The sequence below is a fragment of the Hibiscus syriacus genome, unplaced genomic scaffold, assembly GCF_006381635.1.
Source record: "Hibiscus syriacus cultivar Baekdansim isolate YM2019G1 unplaced genomic scaffold, ASM638163v2 tig00000715_pilon, whole genome shotgun sequence".
In the NCBI taxonomy this organism is placed as follows: domain Eukaryota; kingdom Viridiplantae; phylum Streptophyta; class Magnoliopsida; order Malvales; family Malvaceae; genus Hibiscus; species Hibiscus syriacus.
The window spans coordinates 2353213-2377121 of record NW_024061811.1 but is presented as its reverse complement, the minus strand read 5'-3'; the positions used below and the strand labels follow the sequence as shown (position 1 = coordinate 2377121).

General features: G+C 33.8%; 1 protein-coding gene and 1 pseudogene across 1 annotated transcript; one reads left to right on the top strand and one right to left on the bottom strand.

Moving 5' to 3' along the window:
* Positions 1 to 1771: 1771 nt before the first annotated feature.
* On the bottom strand, positions 1772 to 21952 carry LOC120210656 (annotated as a pseudogene).
* LOC120209961 (omega-3 fatty acid desaturase, chloroplastic-like) lies at positions 9185 to 11128 on the top strand. Its single transcript, XM_039208823.1, has 7 exons — positions 9185 to 9669; positions 9783 to 9876; positions 9961 to 10026; positions 10172 to 10244; positions 10662 to 10681; positions 10759 to 10944; positions 11030 to 11128. Exons 1-7 carry the CDS (start codon positions 9185 to 9187, stop codon positions 11126 to 11128), a joined length of 1023 nt encoding a protein of 340 aa, XP_039064754.1.
* Positions 21953 to 23909: the final 1957 nt, after the last annotated feature.

Sequence of the window (23909 nt, the reverse complement as noted above, 5' to 3'; positions counted from 1 at the left end):
ATTCGGAGGTCACATGGTGTGTAGCCCCGGAGTCCACCACCCAGTGATCTCTTGTAGAAGTAGCAGCACGATTATGAGGCTGTGAAGAATGACATACTTGTGCCTCAGCACTAGCTTTGGGACAGCACATACAATAATCCTCACTAACTGCATCAAACCGGAGTAGTTAGCAGAACCTGACTCACCTCGAGCGACAGTTCGATCCACCGACCGACCAGTGAAGGTTTGATCGAATCTGTACCAGCAATCAACAAAACTTGTTGTTTCCATAGGAGAAAGTTTGATTCATCCAATATGATATTAACCTTCTTGTTCGTGAAAGTTTTTGCAGCCGAGAACTCTATGGATGCAAGGGCAGCGCAGCAGCTAGAGAGAGCCTCAGGAACAACCAGCGAATGATACCATGTTAAACATTGCAGTAGACAATGCTTGAAGCAAAAGGAAATATCAGAAGAAATTCTATTGATCTTGATCAATTTACATTTCACCTAAGCTTGCTTACTTATAGTCAATTCTTAACAAACTTCAACAAACTAACAATTATTCCAAAAAACCTTTCCCTAACAGACTTGCCACGTATACTAACAGCATTCACTACCTACAACCTTCACGCAATGCATGTGCTGCATTACCATACGCACAACACACTCAGCTACCTCATGTATCTCAATACTCAGAGATTTTAACCTCCCATGTAGTAGCGACGAAAAGATGTGTTCGTCTTCTTAAACCATCCTCTGCCTTATTCTTCGTCATCGATAAAACGACATTGCCTTCAGCTCATGAAAAACTTTACATTGAAAACTTATCACAAAGGAAAGGGGCTAACGGCGTTCGTATTTGTCGTATAAGCAGGCCGGGTTTTTCACTAACGTCAGCGCTCAAAGTGATTGAAGTAGTAGAAGAAGAACGTGGAAGAAGAGCAAATTATCGGCAGCGTATTGGGTTGTTTACAAGGGTTGAGGAAGATTAGAGTGTGGTGCGGTGGCCATAGCTACGAGGGTACTTCGTGGGTGGCTAGCGATGGAGCTCCGCTTGTTATTATAGACTTGATGAATCTGAACAATGTTTTGGTGGATATGGTGACGAAGACGGCATGGGTGAAAGGCTTATGGGTTAAGCTCAAGAAGAAGAAGATAAAGTTAAGTACAATTTCCCTTTATATTTTTCAGTGATTAAAGTCGATCATATCTAAAACATAGAAAACTATCGATATAGTTTACCCTAATTTAAAATATTGATAGAAAATTCTTATTTTCTTCCTTTTATTTTAACGAACCATATTTCCCCCTTATTCTAAGGAGGCAACGGCGATTACATTGAACGGTTATAAAACGATACACATGGCACAATAACATGTATGCATCTAATATACTTCATTAACTCGTTAAGTTTTACTTTATTTTCTTCACTTGGCATATCATAATTTACATCATTATCTTAACCATCTGTCCACATTTTATAATAAAAAACATCCCACCAGTTCAAAAAGGAAAGTAACCAGAATTTTCTGGAAAAAAATGTTATCAGCATTATGACATGTTTAATTTGATGCAGATATTAGTAGAACCAATATATGAATATATTGCATCATTAAGGTCTTAACAATAACTCGTTATTACTTAATATCATAATATATGAATAAACATGGCAACACTTCAAGCCAATAGGACTTAACTCATTCAAAAAAGTATTAACTCATTATTACTTAACATCATGTATCACTTCAAAATTGCATTATTAAGGTAATACAGGCATTGCAAAGACGGTTGAAGATATACAACCTTAATTGCACTCAAAGTAATTAAAGGGGAATCGAGGGACACCGTTGGATATACATAATTTTGTTACAAAGAACCTCCCAAAAAATAAAAGATAATCTTTTATCAGTGTGAAACTTTACACTTTAATTTCAGAGTTGACTACATACCGCCTCATTCAATATTTTCCTGAACTTCCAACCTGATTTTTCTTTTCCATCCTTTCATTGAAGCAACAAGGTTTGTCAACCCCACAATCTGATTCTTGCTGAATTCCTGCACTGCCAAAGTTATTATTCTCAGGTTTCTATGACTAACAAACGAAAAAGGATAATAAAAGCAACTACGTTCGGCTGTAGTGAGAACATTTCTTACGGGGTGGGCTCGTGCCCAGTGTACGTATTCAGTCTCGGGGAGATAATAAGCCTGTTAAGAGAATGACTGAACTTAATCCTCTATATACATATCAAAATGAATTGAGGACTAAATTTTTGCGCCAACTTCTGAATCGAACATGTTAACCATGGAGTTACCTTGATGGAAGTTTCAACAATCTGTAACTTTGGCTTCACGTTTAAGGAGACAGTGTTTTAGCCCATTGATTAAAACCTGAATGGAAAAAAATAGTTACCAGAACAGATACAGGGTAAGATGGTAACAATAAACACGTCGAAATTTAAATCAACACTCGAAGGTCTAATGACATGAGAGCTCGTCCTTCATTAGTGCATCGCTTCACTTGGGATAGTCCTTCAATAAGAGTTTCTGCAACAATTTCAAGTCCGTAGTCCAAGAGGAGGTCTTGAACCTAAGTGATAGAACAGAGTAAATTATTTCACATTTTTAATGTTAACTGTATTTTATCCTGGGTCAAAAGGCAAAGACATCTGAAGTGAATCGACCCTTCTATCATGGACATCAAGCAACAATCACCATGGTTCAATCTGGTTTACGTTATTTTCTTCTCTTCCTTTTTTCATGACATTTATTTTAACTCATCCACAAACTAACTTGCTCCGAACATGTACAACTACTCCAAGGGCAGTTCATCTAGGGATCGCAAAATCAGAACTATCCGATGGATTCCGAATCAATCAGTTACAAATGAAACGGATTTTCTTTTTCGAAAAGTAGATGCAGAGCAGGTCCGCAGGACGGGGTGGACATTTTTTTCTGATGAGAGGGCATGGAACGTATAGTAAATGCATGCCCAGCTTCACCATGCTTGCTATATGAAATTATTATTTTACCCTTATTATACATATGCAAGTATTAAACAGGTAAAAAAAAGGCGCTATACAAAAACCCATAAATTCTTTTATACTTCATATTTCGTGTTTAAACATTTGTGAATATATTTTGTTCTTTATGCTTAATTCATTTAAAAAATATATATATGTTTGTATATTAACTTGCCCTAAAAAATAAGAATACTAGAAATATCTAGAAAAAAAATCAAATAGATGTGGGATGTGCGGGGATGGATTCATCCAACATCGGAGGTGGTAGAGATTTTCTATACTACACATCCACAGTGGAGCGGGCGGATGATTAAGCAGGACATGCCAACTATGGAGTGGTGGGGGATTTGGCAACATCTGCCCTTGCCCCACTCCATTTCCATCACAAAGTTCATCTAGCATCAATGAAAAGCAATATGCAAATGGTATCACATTGATTAATTCTGATATCTAGCTAAATTTAACAGGATGGAGTATCATCTTACCTCTTTCTTAATTCCCCCATGGGCAAGCCTTGTTTTGTAGTGTTTAAATTCTCCCAACAACAAATCACATCGAAGAACTTGTCAAATAGAGGTCATGGATCTATTTAAGCAAAGATGATAACAAGATCTACTGCCAAGTAGGAGATGACAGACCCAAAAAAACACAAAACCAATGACTTGTAAAGAAAGAGGACAATAGCAAGAGAACAAACCCATTGTGCTCCATGCCAAGCTCTTTCAATTCCCATTTCACATTAGCAATTCGATCAACGTACCTGCCAAAAATTCAGATTTTATTATGAGAACAGCCTAGACAATGGACAGAGGGAAATTCATGGCATGCTAGTAAATATATACTTTCTTTTTGCTTTCAGCCAGTCAATAACAGAACAAAAACTAATCACTGTTACAGAACTTCTACAAGGTTTTCTTTTCTACTGTCAATGGATTTCTGCCATGGAAATGGAGGGAAAGAGGACATGGAGGGTTATATATATATATAGGGGATGAATATACTTGCACGATGTAAAAAGTAGTGTTATATAACTTTGACCATGAAAATTGATTGAGGACTCGTACGATAAGAGAAAAGCATAAAAACCATTTCAAGGGGTAAAACACAATTTCTAGTCATCTTAACAACCATTTAGCAGACAGATTACTCTCCTTGTACAATAAATTTACATTTGTAAAATTCTTGTCGAATTTTTTAAGTTCTTATGATACTGGAAGTAGTAAATATTGGCAGCTACTGGCATTCTTGTCGAATTGAAGCTATCAGTTATAATTCCTCCTCCAATAATTAATTTGAAGTCTCTTGCAATCCTCAAACTTGAGGAGGATTTTGAGTCTGATATTTTGTGAATTACCAAAATAGTTATTATTTTGATCTAAAGTTTTCCTTACCATTGCTATGGAAGATTATCCTTTTCAATTATTGGATTGAAAAGGAATATATTATTTTAAATGTACTTTCCACAAATCTTTGTTAGCTCTTCGCTCACTGTATTCTAAACTAAAACCTTGTACGATTGAATTCCAGCATCAAGAAGCTCAAATACATTGAGTCTACCTTTGTTGAAAAAATGTTGTGCTACTGATGAAGAAACAATAGTTGGAATCAATGAGAGACCAAAAACCTTTAATTCAACACCAAGAGATTGCAATAAAAGGATTTTTTATATGTTTACCAAGAATAGATAAAAAGAAAGATCTGTTTGACAAAAATTTAGCTATTCCAAAAATTTGTCACATGCTATAACTTTAATTGGCTTGACAAGTGAAACCAAATTCTACTATTCCAAGTCAGTCAGACACTGCAAATATAGTCACTAATAACTGGTTTTCAAGGACTGATAGATAACCTCCAATCATCAAATTTAACAAGAATGGATTTGCCAAATGTCTTGAGCCAACCTTTAAAATTTAATATCATGACGTGACATTCGCATTTATTGCAACTCAGCGTTTTGGCAATTTCAACTGTTTCAACACTTCTTTTTCCTTGGTTCAATTAAATCACGAGGGATTTTGTTTATGGAAAAAACTATTTCAGTTGGGTAACTACAAGGTTGAGTGAAGGAAAAAAATAAGACCTAGAATCAGTACTAGCATTTACAAGGTTATAGACACACATGCATGCAATAACATCAACCACTAAAATCATAACAAACAAACAATTATCTGTCTTCAGCCTTGCTTTTGGTTGCATTTGTTTCCTCATTTTTTTGCATAAAGGAGATACAACATCAGAGATAAAAATGTGCAAAAATCAAACACATCAACACTAAATCAATCATAACGATTTCAAAGAGAGAAGTCAAATCATGGTTTTTGTTTTCATAAAATTATTGCTTATTTTCTTTTATAATTCTTCAAAAACAAATCCTTAAAATGGCCTTTTTTGCTTTTGTGTATACATGCGCTCTTGTTTATTTTTAGCTCCTAAAAGAAAATAGCAAGTAACATGAACAACAATAACATTTTTGAATGAGAACTCAAATATAATGATCTTACCCGTTAATGTGGAGCAGTATTCTTGCAGTTGTCCTATGTATGTGTTCTATCAGATCTGGCACTGCATCCAACTGGCAGTAACCAAGAAAGTAAACTTAATATCATATAATCAGAAAAAAGTAAAATTCAAATATACAAATAATAGGATTTACTTGATAAGAAAAAAACATACTAAATTAAAAGAAATGATGAATTTTATAAATTAAAATACTAAAAACATGTTCCACATAAAGCAAACAAAAGTAAAATATGTGTGCGTGCCTGAAGGAGGAGGCGCTTAGCTTATGCCATGTAAGTTATTACATGGCAATAAGCAGGGTTGATTGGAAGGACTTGAGAGGTATAAATACTTGAATAGATAGTAGCACTGATAATTTGGTCCATCTATTTTTTAGCTTTACTGAGGAAAGCAATTGGAATGCCTTCGACAGAGAACAGCTAACCTCCGGATTTTCTTTAAGGTTAATGTTGATGGTGCGGTGGACAAGGATTGGAAAAGTGGTGGTTTTGGTGGTTTACTTCGGGATTCTGATAGGTACCTGCTGGGGACCTTCTCCGAATCTGTAGGACCTGGTCCACCTGTCCTGGCTGAGTTGCTGGCAGTTAAAGCTGGTTTACTTCTCTTTGTGAATTCAGAATGGGGTGCAAAGGGGGTTTGATTTTGGAGAGTGATTGTTTTAACGCCTTGGAATAGATTAAGAACCCTGGCTCCTGTCCCGCCATGTTGAGCATCTAGTGAAGGAAATTGTCTCTATTGTGTTGGATCGTAATGTGATAATTAGACACATTCAGAGAAGCGCCAATTGGGATGCGGATGAGCTAGCAAAATTTGGAATTGGTTAATTTGTTGTCTTTTGTTTTTTTGGTCTGGTTTTGTTTTTAGTTGGTACTGCTTTTCGGGTTGGTGGCTGATTAGGTCCTATGTATTCTATATTATCCTGAGTTGCTTTACCTAATAAAATTTTGAGGTACTATTTTCCTCCTTTCAATGTTCGTTGAGATACTTTGATGTATTTCGATGAATATGAAGGGGTTTTTTAATGACCTCCCTTTCTTATAAAAAAAAAGTCCCATTGCTGCCAGTTTGTTGTCATTTTATACTGATTAAAGAAAATACTTGAAACACAAATCATAAGTTAGAGTAACTTGATGGTGCAGACATATTAATCTAGTGGAAGGTCTACACAAAATATAAACCAACTGCTTGGACATACTATGATGAGTTTTATATTGGCAAAAGTTCAGTAAAAAAATGGGAATTTATTAAATTTACTCTGACATACCTTAAAAACTTGGAAGACTAGGTAAAATTACCCCTATCATTATTTATATCTACTAAGCATTGATCATTTGCATTTCCAATAAAGGTGGAACTAAAATATAGACACATATTTACTTTGACCATTTATTTAATAATATATGTAATACTTTCAAATAACTCAAAGCAGAAATCAGGATATCCTTGTGAAAGAAGTGAGGGCAAACTGTGTCTTCTACCGGTATTTTTTAATTTCCGAAAAATATGGATTTGCAATGGTCCAATACTATTATAAATAACTATTCTGGTTTTGTTCAGAGATTGCATTAAACCATAAGTCACACAAGGTTTATTTTTTGCAGTTTCTTAACCCACTTGATAAGAAATGAATAAATGAGAAACATACCAGGCGCTCAAAGAAGTCTTCAACGACAACTGTATTACTCTTCAGTAGCAATGATCGGAGATTGGTTCTAGATCTATGCAATATCCGAGCTACAAGGGCTGTCGTATCAGCACCTGCACATCTTTCCTGCAACATAAGAGTTATGTTATTCATGGGCACATAAATTACCAAACACTTCATTCCTGATTTAAAAACAAAATCCACATAAATCACATTACTTTGAAGAAATCAAGAAACCGATAAGCATTTAAGAAAGATATTCTCTTTGATGAGCATGTGGGGGCATTTTTTATGAATAATGCCACATTAACAGAGAAAATTCTTTATTCCTTAGTTAATATCACAATGAGAAATACAAATACAAATACAAAACTATAAACAAAACTATAATGTGGCTGATGAGAGAACAAGAAATCGACCGACTATGGACGATTTCCCCCATTTAATGGTCATCCAAAAAATCAGTAAATAACTTATCCAAAGAAATTTACTCCATACCTTTAGATCAAAGGATGTGCTCGCTGGAGAACCAAAATATGTATTTTGAGGAGCAGCCGGTGTCAAATATGCATGTCCAGTTGAAGATGAGAAGGATCTTATCCACTCTTCACAATCTTGTGTTATTTATCTAGGAATAACAAAAGCATTGATGAAAATGCAGATATGAGAAGTGAACACATAAGTTAAAGACATATCAATAGATATATAAATTTCCATCATGTATTGAATGAAAATTAACTTACAATTGAGAGTCAGTAGAAGTCTTTCCACTTGAATTCAAATTTTGCAGACCAAATGTTTCAAATATATAATAGAAAAAATCTCAAATTACTGGCATATGCCCTGCAACAATGTACTGAATCAGGAAAAATAATTTAGAGGGAAAAAAAAGAATAATGTTCAGATCGTATGCACAAGTGAGAACATAGAGCTCAGGAAAAGAGTGGTTTAACCAGTACACACCTTAAAAAACTCAATATTTACTATTTCAAGTTTCTCCATCAGTCTTGTATACTTATCCATTGACCTAGTGTGTAAAAGTTGGAAAACAGCTCAATTGCATTCACTTGTAAGAAAATAAACAACATTCAGTTCTTACTAGAGAAATCCATTTTCTTTTTGAATAATAAGCATCTAACCTTAGAACACAAAAAGATGATCCTATTTGTGCTGTAAAATCATCATTACTGCAATGAAAAGAGTAACCTCTTGAAAGGATGGGTTTTAAAATTTGACTAGGGAGTTGACTATGCTCATCAATAAAGTCAGCAAGTAAATCCTCATTTTCCTCTTCTGAGATGGAATTGGAGCCATTGATATGATTCTCATCATCATTGCGTGGAGACACATCACCATGAATATTATCAGCATTTCCAACAAATACCCCAGAGGTTGCTCCATTAAGCGGGGAGGAATTGTGAGTCTCTTCGCAATTGCAGCTTACTTTTGGCAAAAATGGGTTTCCATTTCTAAGCCAAGGAGAAAACCCACTCTTCTTGGCATCTGTGTCCACTTTGTTGGCTGATATGTCAGTGCGAAGAACCCTAGAATTAGAAAACCTTCCACCAGATGTAACCATTAGGGGCGTTTTGGATCATGGATTTTTGCATTCCTGGGAATATTTTTTTCCTAGTTAATATATCCACGTTTGAATGGGTTACATTCTCAAGTGATGATAATATCAATACCAACAATATTTTTTCGGTCTATTTTATTGGGAATGTTATTCACACAGCTAACTTAGGTATTCTTTTATTCTCGTGTTTAAGGATTAAAATACATTTTCTTATATTCTTCTCCCAGTTAACTTGCTTCTGTGAAGGAAAACAATCATCTTCTTCGAATTGGCGACAAAAGCTCACAGAGTTCAATTCCTCTTCTAATTTCAAAGACCACATTGTTCATTATCTGTTTTATTTCTTTCTATGTATATCTCTGTGTTATTATCTGATGCCCTTTTTAAAGGCTAAAATTTTTTGGCATTAGCTCTCACAATCTTTGGGGACTCGCAGCAAGCAATGGCCAGTTGGATTTTGTCAGAATGCGGCTTAAGACCCCTCCCCATAATCAGATTCTATTCAAAACCCAGACCTTCAATTCCTTCAAACACCAACAACAATGGCCTAAAGGTCAGAACTGTACCTGGTTCTTCTCCATTCAAGGTCTCTACTTGGTGTAGAAAGAGGAGCTTTGTGGGTTCTTTAAATGTGATTGCTCCTTTGGAGGTTGTTGAGACCATTAATGGGGTTGAAGATGATGATGATGATGGGGGATTTGATCGTGCTGTGCCACTTCTTTTCAACCTGACCGACATCAGGGCGGTTATACCGAAGCATTGTTGGGTTAAGGATCTATGGAGATCCATGAGTTATGTTTTGAGAGATGTTGTTGTCTTTGGTTTGTCTGTTGTTACTTCTTATTTTAACAACTTGCTTGTTTGTCCTCTTTATTGGGTTGCTCAGGGAACCATGTTCTGGGCTCTTTTTGTTCTTGGTCATGACTGGTGAACACCACTTGTTTTATCCCACCATGGGTATTATCCCTGTTTTTGATTTTTTCTTCTTCAATTTGTACATTGATTTATGTGTTTGGTTTTGTTTTTTTTTTTCTTTTCAGTGGACATGGTAGTTTCTCCAACAACACGTCATTGAACAGTGTTGTTGGTCATCCTCTTCATTCTTCCATCCTTATCCTATACCATGGATGGTTAGTCATTAGTGACTTGAATACTATTAATCTGGTCCCATATGAATGAATCTGATGACAATTTTGACTATATATATCAATCTGCAAGAGAATCAACCATAGAACACATCATCAAAATCACGGACATGTCAAAACCGACGACGCGTGGCATCCGGTAACGTCTTCAATCTTCTGCGAGGGAGTTGTTTAAGTGTGATTTTCATTTCGAGTGATTATGATTTGCTCTTCATTTTTGCGAGGGAGTTGTTTAAGTGTGATTTTCATTTCGAGTGATTATGATTTGCTCTTCATTTTTGCAGTTGTCTGAGAAAATTTACAAGAGTTTGGATAATGCAACTAGATTACTGAGGTTCACCTTGCATTTTCCCATGCTTGCTTATTAGGAATGGCAACGGGTCGAGTTCGGGGCGAGTTTTGCTCGCCCTGTCCTCGAACCCAAAATAAATCCCCATCCCCGACCCCGACCCGATCCCTATCGGGTTTTTTATCGGAGTGTCCCATCGGGGATTTTTTTTACCCCGTCCCTGAACGGGACCTGAAATATTATACTCAAACCCGAACCCAAAAATATTATATATATAATTAATATAAAATATAAAAAATATTATATATATATATATATATATAATCGGGGCAGGGCGGGGATACTGTGTCCCATACCCGAACCCGACCCGAAAAAATCCCTGATACCCAACCCGACCCGATATCATTCAAACCCGACCTGACCCGACCCAAACTTGACCGGGTTTCGAGTTTCCACGTCGGATTCGGGTCATTCTGCCATCCCTATTGCTTATCCAATCTATCTGGTATGCCACCGATGATTTCATCAGTTGAATTCTTGTTTACGAGCCTGTGATTTGCGTTGATATCGATTCATTTACAGTGGAGTCGAAGTCCTGGGAATAGTGGTTCACATTTCGATCAGGGGAGCGATTTGTTCGATCCAAATGAAAAAATAGATATAATCACCTCCACTACCTGTTGGGCAGCAATGGTTGGTTTGCTTATGTATTTATCTTTTGCAATGGGGCCAACTCAGTTGCTTAAGCTTTACGGAATTCCATACTGGGTATGTTTCAGTCCCTTCAAGCACATATTTATTTAAAGTCTTTGTTTTTCTATATTATATCTCTCGAATTTGGTATAAATTGCAGATATTCTTCATGTGGCTCGACTTGGTAACTTACCTACACCACCACGGCCACGACGAGAAGTTTCCGTGGTACCGAGGAAAGGTTTGGAAACTGTTTTAGCTACACTCGGATTGAGAATTAGCATGTGTATGATGTTGACAATACCAAAATCTGCAATTTTCAGTTGGGAATCTCTCTTACTGGTGCCTATGAGCATATTATAGATTATGTGGATGAAATATATAACTATTGTAACATCCCAAAAGTCGGGTCTATGACCAAAATAGAAGTTTTGAAAATCCAATGACCAATCTTAGGAAAAAATAAAAGTTCTAGGAAATTAATTGGAAACTTTTGATGTTGGATTTAATAATAAAGTTTGAAAGAAAGAAGGGTAAAAGGGTCATTTGACAAGAAAGATTTTTATCTTTTTTTATTGGCTATAAAACGTGGGATTAAGAGGAAAAGGAGAGATTTCTCCAGAAACTTTCTTCTTCTTCCTCATTCGTGAACTTCAAGAGTAATAGGTGAGTTAATTTCACCTAATTAATTCTTAGATTTTTAAGTCGAGTTTTATTCCTTGGTTGCTATATAAGCTTAGGGAAAGCTTGTATAAGCTTAAAACTCAAAGAATTGGAAATTATGGAGGATTTAATGTAAGAAGTTCAAAAAATAAATTATTGAGATAGAAAGAGTTAATAGATTTTGAAGTTGAATTTGACTTGTCAATGGTTAAATTAAAAGATATGAAATGTTAGAAGTGGATTTAGAACAAGTAGAAATTTTGGTATGATTCTTGAATTTTATGTGGAAGATGAGAATTTGATGATAAAGATGTGTTAAATGTATAGGAACTGGTTTGAGTATGCATCCTTGAGTTAAGAGTATTAAATGAGCCAAGTAAGGAAGGATTTAAGTTGATTTGGTATGATTTTCGGGCTTAAAAGTGATTTATGGGCTAGGGGGTATTGGTACACATTCATTAGGTATCGATACCTCAAGAGTAAATCTGGGAATACATTCAAAGGGTATTGATACATTCTTTGAACGAGAATTATAGATTGTGAGGAGGGTATCGATACCTATGGGGAGGTACCGATACCCTTACAAGAGAAAATTGGGAATTACTCTTTCTTATAGCTTAAGAAATCAAGGATCGAATCATAGTATTTGGAATATTGATATGTATACATGATTGTGTAGATATCGATCGAGGGCAACGTCCGGACAAGTCGACAAGAAATAGGCATAAAAGAAAAGTTAAGAGAACAATATTGACTAGTGAGGCCAGGTGAGTGCATACAAGTTAGTTTATAATGTTTAATGGAAATAAGACTTGCGACGATTCTATTTCCTATATTAGAATGCATGAATTTATGATCATATACATAGGTTTGATTTGAGTATATGTGATATATATATTACAGTATGTGTTAAATGATTTGTGTGAACACATGTAGTGTGATAAGTTATAGGAACTAATATGAATGATCTATATGATTACATGGGAATGTGAAATAGGTTATATGATAGGTGACCATACATGTTACATAGTATATGTGAACAATTATAAGAATCAATATAATAGATTTATATGACTATATGAGAAGGGTGATGAGTTAAATAAGATTATATTATAGAGTAATATGAGAATAATATATTAGTGAAGGGAATAGAGTATAAATGATGATACCAAACTATAAGATAAGTGTTATAGAGAATAAATATACTTAAAGAAAATTATGGTATAAGAGTTATGTAAAATTAAACTAAATAAATAGATTAACTTAGTATACAAATAATATTAGATATGTGATATAAATTATATGTTATGCTATAAACAATTATGAGAATAAATGGAAAAGTGAGACAAGATAAGTATTTACTTATAGGATAATATGAGATTATATGAATATATAGTATAACTTTATGAGGAAGACTTAGGTGTTATATGATTTAGGTATGGAAATGATCTATGTGTAAGTAAATTACGTGATTATGTGACTATGTGTGAAATGGAGTAAACTAGGTAATTATAAAGTATGTGAATATAGGTATATAAGATAAGCCACATGTCTATGAATTAGGTGAAATTAAGTGGTGAGAATGATATGACAGAAAGCTACAAGAGAATATGTTATGAGAAGATATAAGAGCAAGTTATAAGCTATGCGATATGTAAGTTTATGAAGATGTTCTACGTGCAAGTGATATACGTGTATGTGTGATTTATATGGAAACAAACTACTTGACTACGTGTGATCTTATAAAAATGTAATAATGAGATTGTGTATATTTGAATGTGTGATAACATAAAAATTAGTGCCCATGTTATGTGTCACGAGAGCTAGAGGAATAGTTGGTATGGCAAGAGTCGAGGGTCTACGCGGTCATTCGGGACATATGTATTCTTTGGAACATGTATGAGGTCTTTTGAGACACATATTTGATCCTTAGCATATGTATATGATTCTTAAGGAATTTTCTACGTGGTCCTTAGGGACATCTTATATGGCACTTCGGTGCATTTTTACGCGGCACTACGGTGCAATTCTACGTGGCACTTCGGTGCATTTTATACGAGTTGTGGTGACAACATTAGTGCACAACCTCTATAGACTCACATATCTATAGTTCTCACATATGTACATGGGCTAATCAAGAAATAATAACAAATATATGTTTGTGACATGACAAATGTTATAGAAATGATATGATGTTGTGTGTGTATATTGTTTGATTAAGAAGGTTAAGTATAAAGTATATGATTAAAAGATAAATTGTTAATGATGCTTTATGTGTATGTATGTATATTTTGCTAAGTAATCTGATATGATTTTATATGATATGATGACATAAGGTGATTTAGTATAGCATGATAGAACAAAACATGCATGCATAGTTAAATCTTATAAAGTGCATTATAAGTTTTATATGTCTCACTAAGTCGTCGACTTAGCGTGTGAATGTTTCACACGTAGGTTGGAAAGCGAGAAGAGAAGCTAAGAGGAGCAAGACATGTTAGCATTTTTCCTTACGAAGTTCAGATCAGAAAAATGGAGATAATATGTATTTTTGTTTTTACGGATATAGTTGGCATGTGCTATTAAATTTGGATTGAATATGCTCGATAGGTTTTTGTAAAACCAATTGCTTTTAATTAATAAAAAGTAATAATTTGTTTTTGAATTGTGAATTTAATTTTTTTTCCGTTTTGTAAAGAAAAACGTTTGAAAAATCAATGTGATCCCTCGGATCCGAGTTGGATACGGATTGGGGTGTTACAACTATAGTACATAAAGTGGTCCTGCAAGACCAGAACAACGTGCAAACATATATGGTGTGAATAAAATGTTGTTCTGATAGTTTCCAACCACATAATGACCATGTGCATTGTCCGAAGGTGGAGTGTTACGTGATGTCTGAACATTTTTACAATTTTAACTTAAAAAAATCAATGGCGAAAACAGAAAACAATAGTTTTCCGGGGACTTGAAGTTTGATGTATGTACATCAATTACATAGTTAATCAATATGGTGTACAACGGACTACATTCATGAAAGAAAAGACTAGTGTGTGTTCATCGGAAATTCGGTTTTGGAGGTCTCCTTCTTCATTTGCATGAAGAACTTACACAACCATGTGTTCTTGCACCGACTTTGGAAAAGCTGCTTGAGAAAGATCTCCATGAAACTATGTAAAATTTCAATATACTTTTAGATAAATTACGTAAAAATTAATATTAATTAAAATTAAAATAATACATAATATATTTACTCTTTATTCTACCCATTTATCTTTTAAATTTTATAAAAAAAATTATATATAATTTTTATTAAAAAAGTATATATATTAAAAATAATAAAATAATATATTATCGATGAATTTTTGTATAAATATTTTAATTTAAATATTTAAAATTCCACTTGTTAAAAATATAGAACAAGGACAATTTAGTAAAATATACATTCCAATGATATTTTATTTCTTCAACCAAATATTGTAATCTTACATTCCTGGTAAACAAACCAAACACAATAATGTAACATTCTCAATGTGTTAGGTACTGTTACATTCTGCTAATTCTATTCCTAGAGGTAATGTTACATTCCATGAACCAAACGCACCCTTAGGGTGCTCCATCAAAAACCAGACCAGAAAAACTAATTATATGTGCCGTCTGGTGGCAATCTAAGCCAGGTTTCCCTGTCCAAAACCATTTTAAGTGCCTGGAAATGAAACAAAAAATAAGCCACAGCTCCGTTTCAACTGCATTGTGATTATAGGAAGAAGGTACTAAAAGTCTAAAATTATGCACAAAAATAATAGCAACAATTCTAATATGCTACAATTAGCAATATATATATATATATATATATCTGCAACAGAAGTTTTGCAGACAGAAACCAATTTTAATATGCTACAATTAGCAAAAAGATAAAAACGATTGAAACCTGTCCCCCAAAAATTCACTCCTTGTTCCTTTTTTGTTCAAAGTTTCATTGAAGTTAGTGCAAATCAATTAAATTATCAACAGTCATTACATATGATGATGATGATGCAAGAAGCCAACAAATCTCACATTATGATCTGTGTAATTCTTATAACAATGCAGAAAAGAAACTAGGAAGCCCGTGACTAGCTATAGCTAAATGGTAGCCCCAACTTGTCTCTAAAGAAAGCTTACAAGTTCAAATACTAACTCCCCCAATAACAATAAAAACAAAAAAGTAACCGTGGAGAAGAATACGTGTGAAGTGCAACTTACATATACATTTTGCCGATGAAATGCACCAAAACAATTTTCGCAAACACCCTTCAATTTCTGCCTGAATTCAAAAGCGTCAACTCCACAGAAGGCTTCCCCAGCCAAGATGAATGTGTTAAGATCTTCATAGATCTTCAAAAATTGATGAATGCTTGAAGAAGCAAGAAGCAGCAGCTGAAGCAGCCAGCAATACTGATACTCGGCTAGTAGTAAGTTGCCAAAGATTTTTACGTCCCCTCTGAAGGGTTTGAGACACAAAAGTTATGGCTTCTTTCCTTAATTGATACCACGGAGATCCACTGCTTGGCTTGACGTAGCATCATCGCCATTTCTACCCTCAGAAACTGGTTCACCAGATCCAGAATCCATCCTGTCTGATGCATACGAGGATATGGCTCTTGTAGACTCCTTTATGGAAGATGAACCTGGTCTCTGATCTACAGACCTGGTCTCTGATCTACAGATTCAGAGAGAGAAAACAGTTAACCCATTAGGAGCTGCAAGGACTATTTTAGAAACTGAATCAGTGTGCAGAAACCTTTTACAGCATTCAGAAAAGATATTACCTTCCATCAATTTGGCATTTGTTATTGGGCACTCTAAAACCTGCAAGAAGATCAAAATATTTCAAAAATAATATATAAACCAAAAGTGACAGAGCCCCCTCCCCTTTCCCCAAAAAACCAGGACAGAAATCAGGAACACACAAAAAATCATGGCATTACAACAGAACCAGGAAGATTTCATATAAATATGCACAGATCACGAATTTATATACCATAAAATAGATTCAAACTGACGACTCAAAAGAACCTGCATAGAAAAGGAAAAACCATGCAAGTCAAAGCACAAACTTGCTTAACTCCAACACTAATTTAGCTCTCCCATATAAGTTAATGAACTATTTTTCTTGGCCTTGGATACTCTAGACTTCACACCAATGAAAAGTTGGAGGGCACCACTTGCAATAAATATTCTACATAAACAAGTGAAAACAGTAAAATTCAAATTGACCTTATTCTCCTGCTGAAAGGCCATAATTTCGTGATAAGAGCACGTTAGTTTGAACAGGACAGCTAGTGTTCTCAATAAACGCTGTCTAAACTTAGATTCAGGTATCTGAAGGCATAGATCACTATAGGTAAGTCTGGAATCAAATAAAAAAATATGTTAGAAACCATGGCAAAAAATCAAGTACCAGCACATCAGTTGATAGAAAGAACACTTCAGTTTAGAATGCATACCTGCTATTTTGCATATGTACATCTTGGTCCTGCAAAAGTTTATCAATCACCTAAATAAGCTAGCCTATCATATGAGGTAAAAAAAACATAAGCATTGTGAGAGGAAAGGGTTAAAAGGACATAGAAAGGACCAAGGATAAGTTCAGAAGGAAACAAGCTCAACAAAAGTGAGATGCAGATAATTGCTGAAACAAGAAACTTATGAATAATACTCTCTCATCTATGGTTGTTTGTCCACAATGGTCAAACATGTGTATCTAACTTATGAATACTACTCTTTTATTAGCCACAGTCCAAAATTCATCATCCAATTCAACTAAACTTGGATTTGCATTGATATAATTAACTAGAATAGGTACCCTGTGACTAACTCCTTTCCTAGCCAGCGCATCTGCGTAAGTACACTGATAAATTGTATGGACAAAAGGCCTCAAATCCAGATTTTGACAGGACCAAATTATCAACACGTACATTAAAATAGTTTCTTTGAGTAGGAAAATGGTATGTTATATTTGTAAACAGTATAAAATCAATATTACCTCATGCAGAACAATACACTTCAACACAGAGTGAGTTTCTGAGATAACTTCTTGCATGAAAAAACTTTGTATCTTTTCAGCAAGACCAGAGACATCTCCTATTAAAGCATAAGCGTCAACCACCTGAAGCATTGCAAATATATAAACCTCACTTTTCAAATAGTATAACAGTGACAGTTGGAAATCTCTAGCTTGTGGTTTTTCCCTCTAAAAAAATAAGAAAAATGTTAATAAACTTGACAAAGCCTAAGGTGTAGACCTTAGAATGAAAAGAATCTTCTAATTGCAAGACAGCCCACAAATCCAACCCAAATGAGTGCAAGAGATAGGTGGAAATTGTGACAGAGAAAAATAAAACACTACATGAGAATTTAACATGTTCTAAATTGGACTAAAACGAAACATGTGCCATGGAAAAAAAATGATAACCTCAGCGAATATAATGAGAACTATAGGATATTTGTTGTGGACCAGGAAAAATGCAATTCTCAAGCAGAACTTAATAACTTTGATTGAATGACAAAAATATTTTTTCTGAATTCCGTCAAAGACCATAGAGCGAAGCAGTTATTAATTGCACAACAGAACAAAGAAATTGTAGTGGATTGCATACTAAGTTAGCCTGGTCTGCCACTCTTGTGTTCTATGCAAACAACTAAATTGTAGTCATTTATTTATTTTTTGATAATGTAATACCCCAAACTTCGGGTCAGTGACTAAACTGTAAGGAGTTAAAATTTGGTGGTTTAATTTGAATAAATTAAAAGGTTCAAGGACTAATTCTGGAAATTTGTGTAAAGGACTTATTATCAAAGATGGAATATTGGAAGGAAATTATGGTCTTTTAAAGGAAATGAATTTAAAATTTCTTTTTAAAGGATATTAAGCATGTGGGAAAACAAAGAGATAAGGAAAAAGAAATATATGGAACATTTTGGGTTATCTTCTTCTTCTTCCCCGTAAACTCCATTGTCAAGGTGAGTTTCTTTAAGTTGGTTATTCCTTTCATTTTTGGGTTGGTTTTGAAGCCTTGAGTGGTTTTGAAGCTTAAGGAAGCTTTAAGATGAATAGAAACTAAGTGATTAGTGAATTAGTAAAATAGGTTTTTAAGTGAATGGATGAAATTTGGTTAGTAATTAGATTCTAAAGGTATATTTGACTTGTCAAAGGTTAAATTAAGGTATTTGAAGTCTTATAAAATAATTGAGAAAGATTTGGTATAATTCTTAGTCTTAAGTGTTCCATATAGAAATTTGGTTATTAAAAGGTAATTAATGGATATAAGTTGGTGGTGATCAATGTTAGTAAGTTTAAATGTTTGATTCGAGCATAAAGAGTGAGATTTAACTAAAGTGTGGGTAAAATTCGTAATGATAAAAGTAAAATATGGGTAAGGGTATCGGTACTGGAAGAACAATATCGATACTATAAGGGTAAATTGAAGGAAAAACGTATGAATCTGATGAACAGTATCGATACTGATGTGGAGGTATCGATACCAAGAGGAAGGTATCGATACTGTAATTGAAATGAAATTCCAAAATGCCAAAATGGTATAGATACTGAAGTGGGTATCGGTACCATAGAAGAGAAGTATCGGTACTGTAGGAGGGATACCGATACTATTCAGTCTGAAATGCTAAATTAGGTGTTTCATTTCGTTTATGTAAGTGCTAATTGGTTATTCAATTATGGAAAGTTGGTATTGATCTTGGAAATATTGATGTGTAGATTTAGATCGAAAGCATACTGATCGAAGAGATATAACAAAGAGTTTGAATGAAAGTTAAAAGGATTTCGTGTAAGACTTACGTGAGGAAAATGTGAGTGCAAGTTATTTATTTTATAATAGATATGAGGAAGGCTTGCGATAAACCAACCTCAAAGTTTTCGATCGAAAACAATTTATTTATTTTATGCAATATTTATATGTTTTACATAAATTGTACTTATGAGTGCATTGATATGATGTTTATTAGCATGTGAAAATGAGATATGTGAATATATTTTATATGAAAATGTGCAAAGTGAAAATGTTCTACATGAAAGTACCTTACTTGAATGTGCTCTATTGGAATAAAAAACACTGTGAATAATGAATTGAGAAATAACTATATGGTTAAGGCCCAAGGTATATGTATGAGAATTAGAGGTATAGTTGGCATGCCAAGAGTCGAGAGTTCTACGTGGTCCTTCGGGAAAAATCTATGTGGTCTTTCCAAAGCACAATTTAATTATATTAAACATAGAATTAAAAACCTTTAAAAGACAGTTACAAATTGAGCATTACCAACATTTCCCCACTAATGCGAAAGAATTCTTTCGTAAATATGAGAGCAATGAAGTCAAAACACGAGAAGAGCAATAGCGAGATCAGTTGCTTAAGAACTAGTGAACGTATCTTGAACTAGTACATAGTGAAACTAGTCTTAAACTTTCTAGATTAGGGTAAACTCATAACACACAACTAACCTCTTCACCCACCAAAGTCCTCGATGTGTCTACAAAGAGTATATACAAAAGTGCATATATGTTTAGCCCTCTTTCCTCATAATTCTAATAAGTGTACTAGAAAAACGACCCAACATTTTTCATAAAAGATGGCTAATCATTCTCACTTACGTAGGTTATTTCATCATGTCTATCTCAACATAAATCACTCAAACTGAGCTATGAAATAATTAAGAGCTTTTACAATAGCTCAACTTCACAATAGGTAAAGGTGAATTTCTTCAAGTTCATTTTTAAATGAACCACCCAAACTTTGGGATAAGAAATCATTAGGAATAAATATTCAACCTCATTATTCGGTGAATTCAATATGTCCTTCTCACTAGGAACTCCCAAACTCTTGGGTTTGAATTCATTAAGAGTTTAATAAAACTCATCCCCTCAAGCGGTAAGTTCATCTAGTCCTTCGCGATTAGAGTTACCCACTCAACTATGGGTTATGAATTTATTAAGAATATATATTCAACCAAAAATCAGTAAATTCATCAAGTCTTTCTCACTAAGACCACCCAAAGCCTAGGCTATGAATTTATTAAGAGCAATTAAGCTCATCCTGTGCATGTACATTATTCGTCATAGGAATAGGTGTGTAGAAATGTACACTATGAGTCTTTCCATGGCTTCGTTTGACCACATTGAACTTAGATAACTAAGTTGAGTATGCACCATGAATTTCTCAACCGATGGGCTTAAACACATCCCCCTCGACGAATCAAGAACCGGTTTTCAACTTTAACATTTAGTAAGCAGATAAACTAGGTTACTCTGTCACTTTGATCATCATTTAAGACACCCCCACATTTCTAACATTTTTAGGATAAAAATAAATCCATAAGTATCTTGAACAACGTCAAAACAAATTCTCTTGCACATTTACTCATTCATACTTGAGTAAATTTTTGTTATTAGTTTTCACAGTAAAACTATGTTTTAACAAACTCCACGACCTTTTTCTCATTCAAAAGGAATTTCGATTTTTCCTAACTCTTCATAAGAAGTGCTTAAATTATGAATATTATGACAGTTTATTGGGAGTTTTCAACTTTTCCTAACAACAGGAAAAATGATCTCAAGTTTAAAACAAGAGATTTCAACACAAATTCTGAAATATATTATCTTTTTTTCCTCTACTTAGGAAAATCACTCAAAGAGATTTTAATAGCTACAACACACTTTTAGTAGCAATAGTGTCTATCATATTTTCATTCATGATATTCAACATATTAGCCTTAAAGAGACCATCACTTATTTTATTTACTATGACTAAGTTTGATATTTCACTCAACCAAATTATTCTCTACTCTTTTAACTTTGGCACTAAGTTTTAAGAGTTTTTATCTCATCATAGTATTTTTTTAAAAATTGAAATAGTGAGCATAGTAATGAACAGTGCACCAGGTAGGTTTCAATGAAAGAGAGGTGGTGCACTAGGCACGCTTAAGTACCAGATCTTTCATAGAACCAATCCTAGACATGCACTTTCGTACTCTTTACACTACTTTTCAATAAATCATTTATATATTTTCTTTTTCTTTAATAAAGGTCTTTTTAAAGAATTATGCTTGATACTTTTACTCACAATAATATCTTATTAAGCATACATAGTTTGGGCTAACACTACTACCTTATCCTTAGTAGTACTATCTTAGTCTTTGCTAGTGGTTTTATCTCATTTCACAGTATCCACTAAGTTTTAAAGACTAGCTTAAAGGCTCATGTAATCTAATTCATGTTTTTGAAATGCATGAATTAACAAGCAACAAGTCTAAATAATATGACCCCGCGAGTAGAATCAAAATTCCAAATAAACTTCTTCATTCTCACCATGCATGCAACTTCATTCTTTGCATCATCATTTATCAGCATGACCTCAAAATCCATCGTGACAATCACTTCATCTGAACCAACATCTTTTTGTATCTTCTGAAGTCAAACGAAGAATATACATGGTTAGTTACGAAATTAATTTACTAACAATAATTAAAATAATTTATTGATAGTGACAAGATCCTTATCTTTAGAATTTTGGTTCCTTATCTTCAAGAGATTATGGAAATTAAACTCAAATTTAACAACTATTCAGTTTGAAGAATCTTATCGTTCAACATCATCATCTTCACGATTCTCCAAAATTGCAACCGTTCTGTTATCTTTATAAATTTCTCAAAAGAAATTATTACCTCCACATAAAAATAAATAGTTACTCTTCTGTCTTTATTTTCAACTTAATATTCATAAACTGAATAATCATCCCTACATGAAAATAAATAGTTACTCTTCTCCACATATGATTAGAAATCATTTAATATAAATAAAATCACATAATAAAGTAACTAATAGATTTACTTTATAGTCTACCTTAAAAATATTTCAAGACTTTAAAAAGTCGAAACAATAGTTTTTCGGTCTCATAGCTCAACTCATTGTACATGAACCAACCATATTAAAATTCTTAAACACATAATAAAGAATTAAATAAGGCAGACCATGGAAACATGAAACACTTCAGTAAGAATAAAACGACCATCTACCACCTTTAGACAATTTTGTTAAAGCTTAATAATTTGTCATTAAAGCTTAATAAACAATTCAATTGCTTGCTAGAATAGACAAATAAATGTTAAGGCATAATAATAATGCCATAAAACAGCAAATAACTCCAAATCAAAAGTTATAACCGCATAATGATTATAACACATTCATGTTTACCAATAAATACCATTTATTAAAATGATATTATAGTTAACATTGTTCTTAAACGCATAGTATATATACATTTCCAAAAGTCATATTAATACACATTAACCAAAAGAAATGTGCATATTTGTGTGTAACTGCATGAATTTTATTGCATGTATGCATTGGCATAGCATTTTGTTGTTTCAAGTAATAATTGCATTTTTTAATCTGAGCATTATTCAGATACTGCATTACTTACGAACGTTTAAAAATGTTTCTGATAAGTATCGTATTAATCATTCTTAATACTAAGAATGTAATCGTACTAACCTTTTGATTCTTACCATTCCGAAAAGTAGAATGAATTAAAACTTTGCAAAGTAGAGACACGATCTCATACAGTGCAATCCATATTCGATTCTCTTACCGATAATTTTCCAGTAGACTATAGAATCCATATTCACAACACGGACAATAATAATTATTGTCGTATTTAGCAGTAGTAAGAATTCACTTTTAAATTGTTGGAAAAATAGACTACTGCAAAATGAGGTATTAGTACTGATTAGAAAATATTGAATAAAATAATCAATCAGAATGATAACTCTGTCGTGGTAATCCACTACCTTAGAAGCGAATTCGCGCCGATGTGTGTAATAGCTACAATGGACGAACAGTCCCCCGAGGTTAACACGACTTTCCAAGAATTCATACACTCGAAATATGGAGTGAACTTGGTGGTATTGCTCTTGTCTCAACTCAAACAACACTCAAAAGAGATGAGTGTTTTCAAAGCAAATGTTTGCTTGGGATGGCATAAAGTGAATGAAATTACCCACTATTTATAGGCTAAATAGTGAGGGTAAAATAGTCACTTATAAAACACAATTTAATTCTATTAAACATAGAATTAAAAACCTTTAAAAGACAATTACAAATTTAGTATTACCAACAAGAAGTAGATAAGAGAATGTTTGTTGGGATAAGCTTGTTTGGTTTTCGTTGCACATTCCGAAACACAGTGATTGCTTGACTCGTCATCCTTAACCTGCTGGCCGCTAAGGAAAGATTATTGAAGATGGGATTGTTGTTGGATGATAAATATGTTCTTTGTGGGGTGGAAGATGTAATACCCCAAACATAGAGTCAGAGATCAAAA

What these genes read in the sequence shown, in the direction of transcription:
- LOC120209961 (XM_039208823.1), top strand. Translation starts at nt 9,185, where the DNA reads ATGGCCAGTTGGATTTTGTCAGAATGCGGCTTAAGACCCCTCCCCATA. An exon ending in TCCTATACCATGGATGGTTA is followed by an intron (nt 9,877 to 9,960) that starts GTCATTAGTGAC and finishes TCAATCTGCAAG; the next exon opens with AGAATCAACCATAGAACACA. An exon ending in TTTACGGAATTCCATACTGG is followed by an intron (nt 10,945 to 11,029) that starts GTATGTTTCAGT and finishes TATAAATTGCAG; the next exon opens with ATATTCTTCATGTGGCTCGA.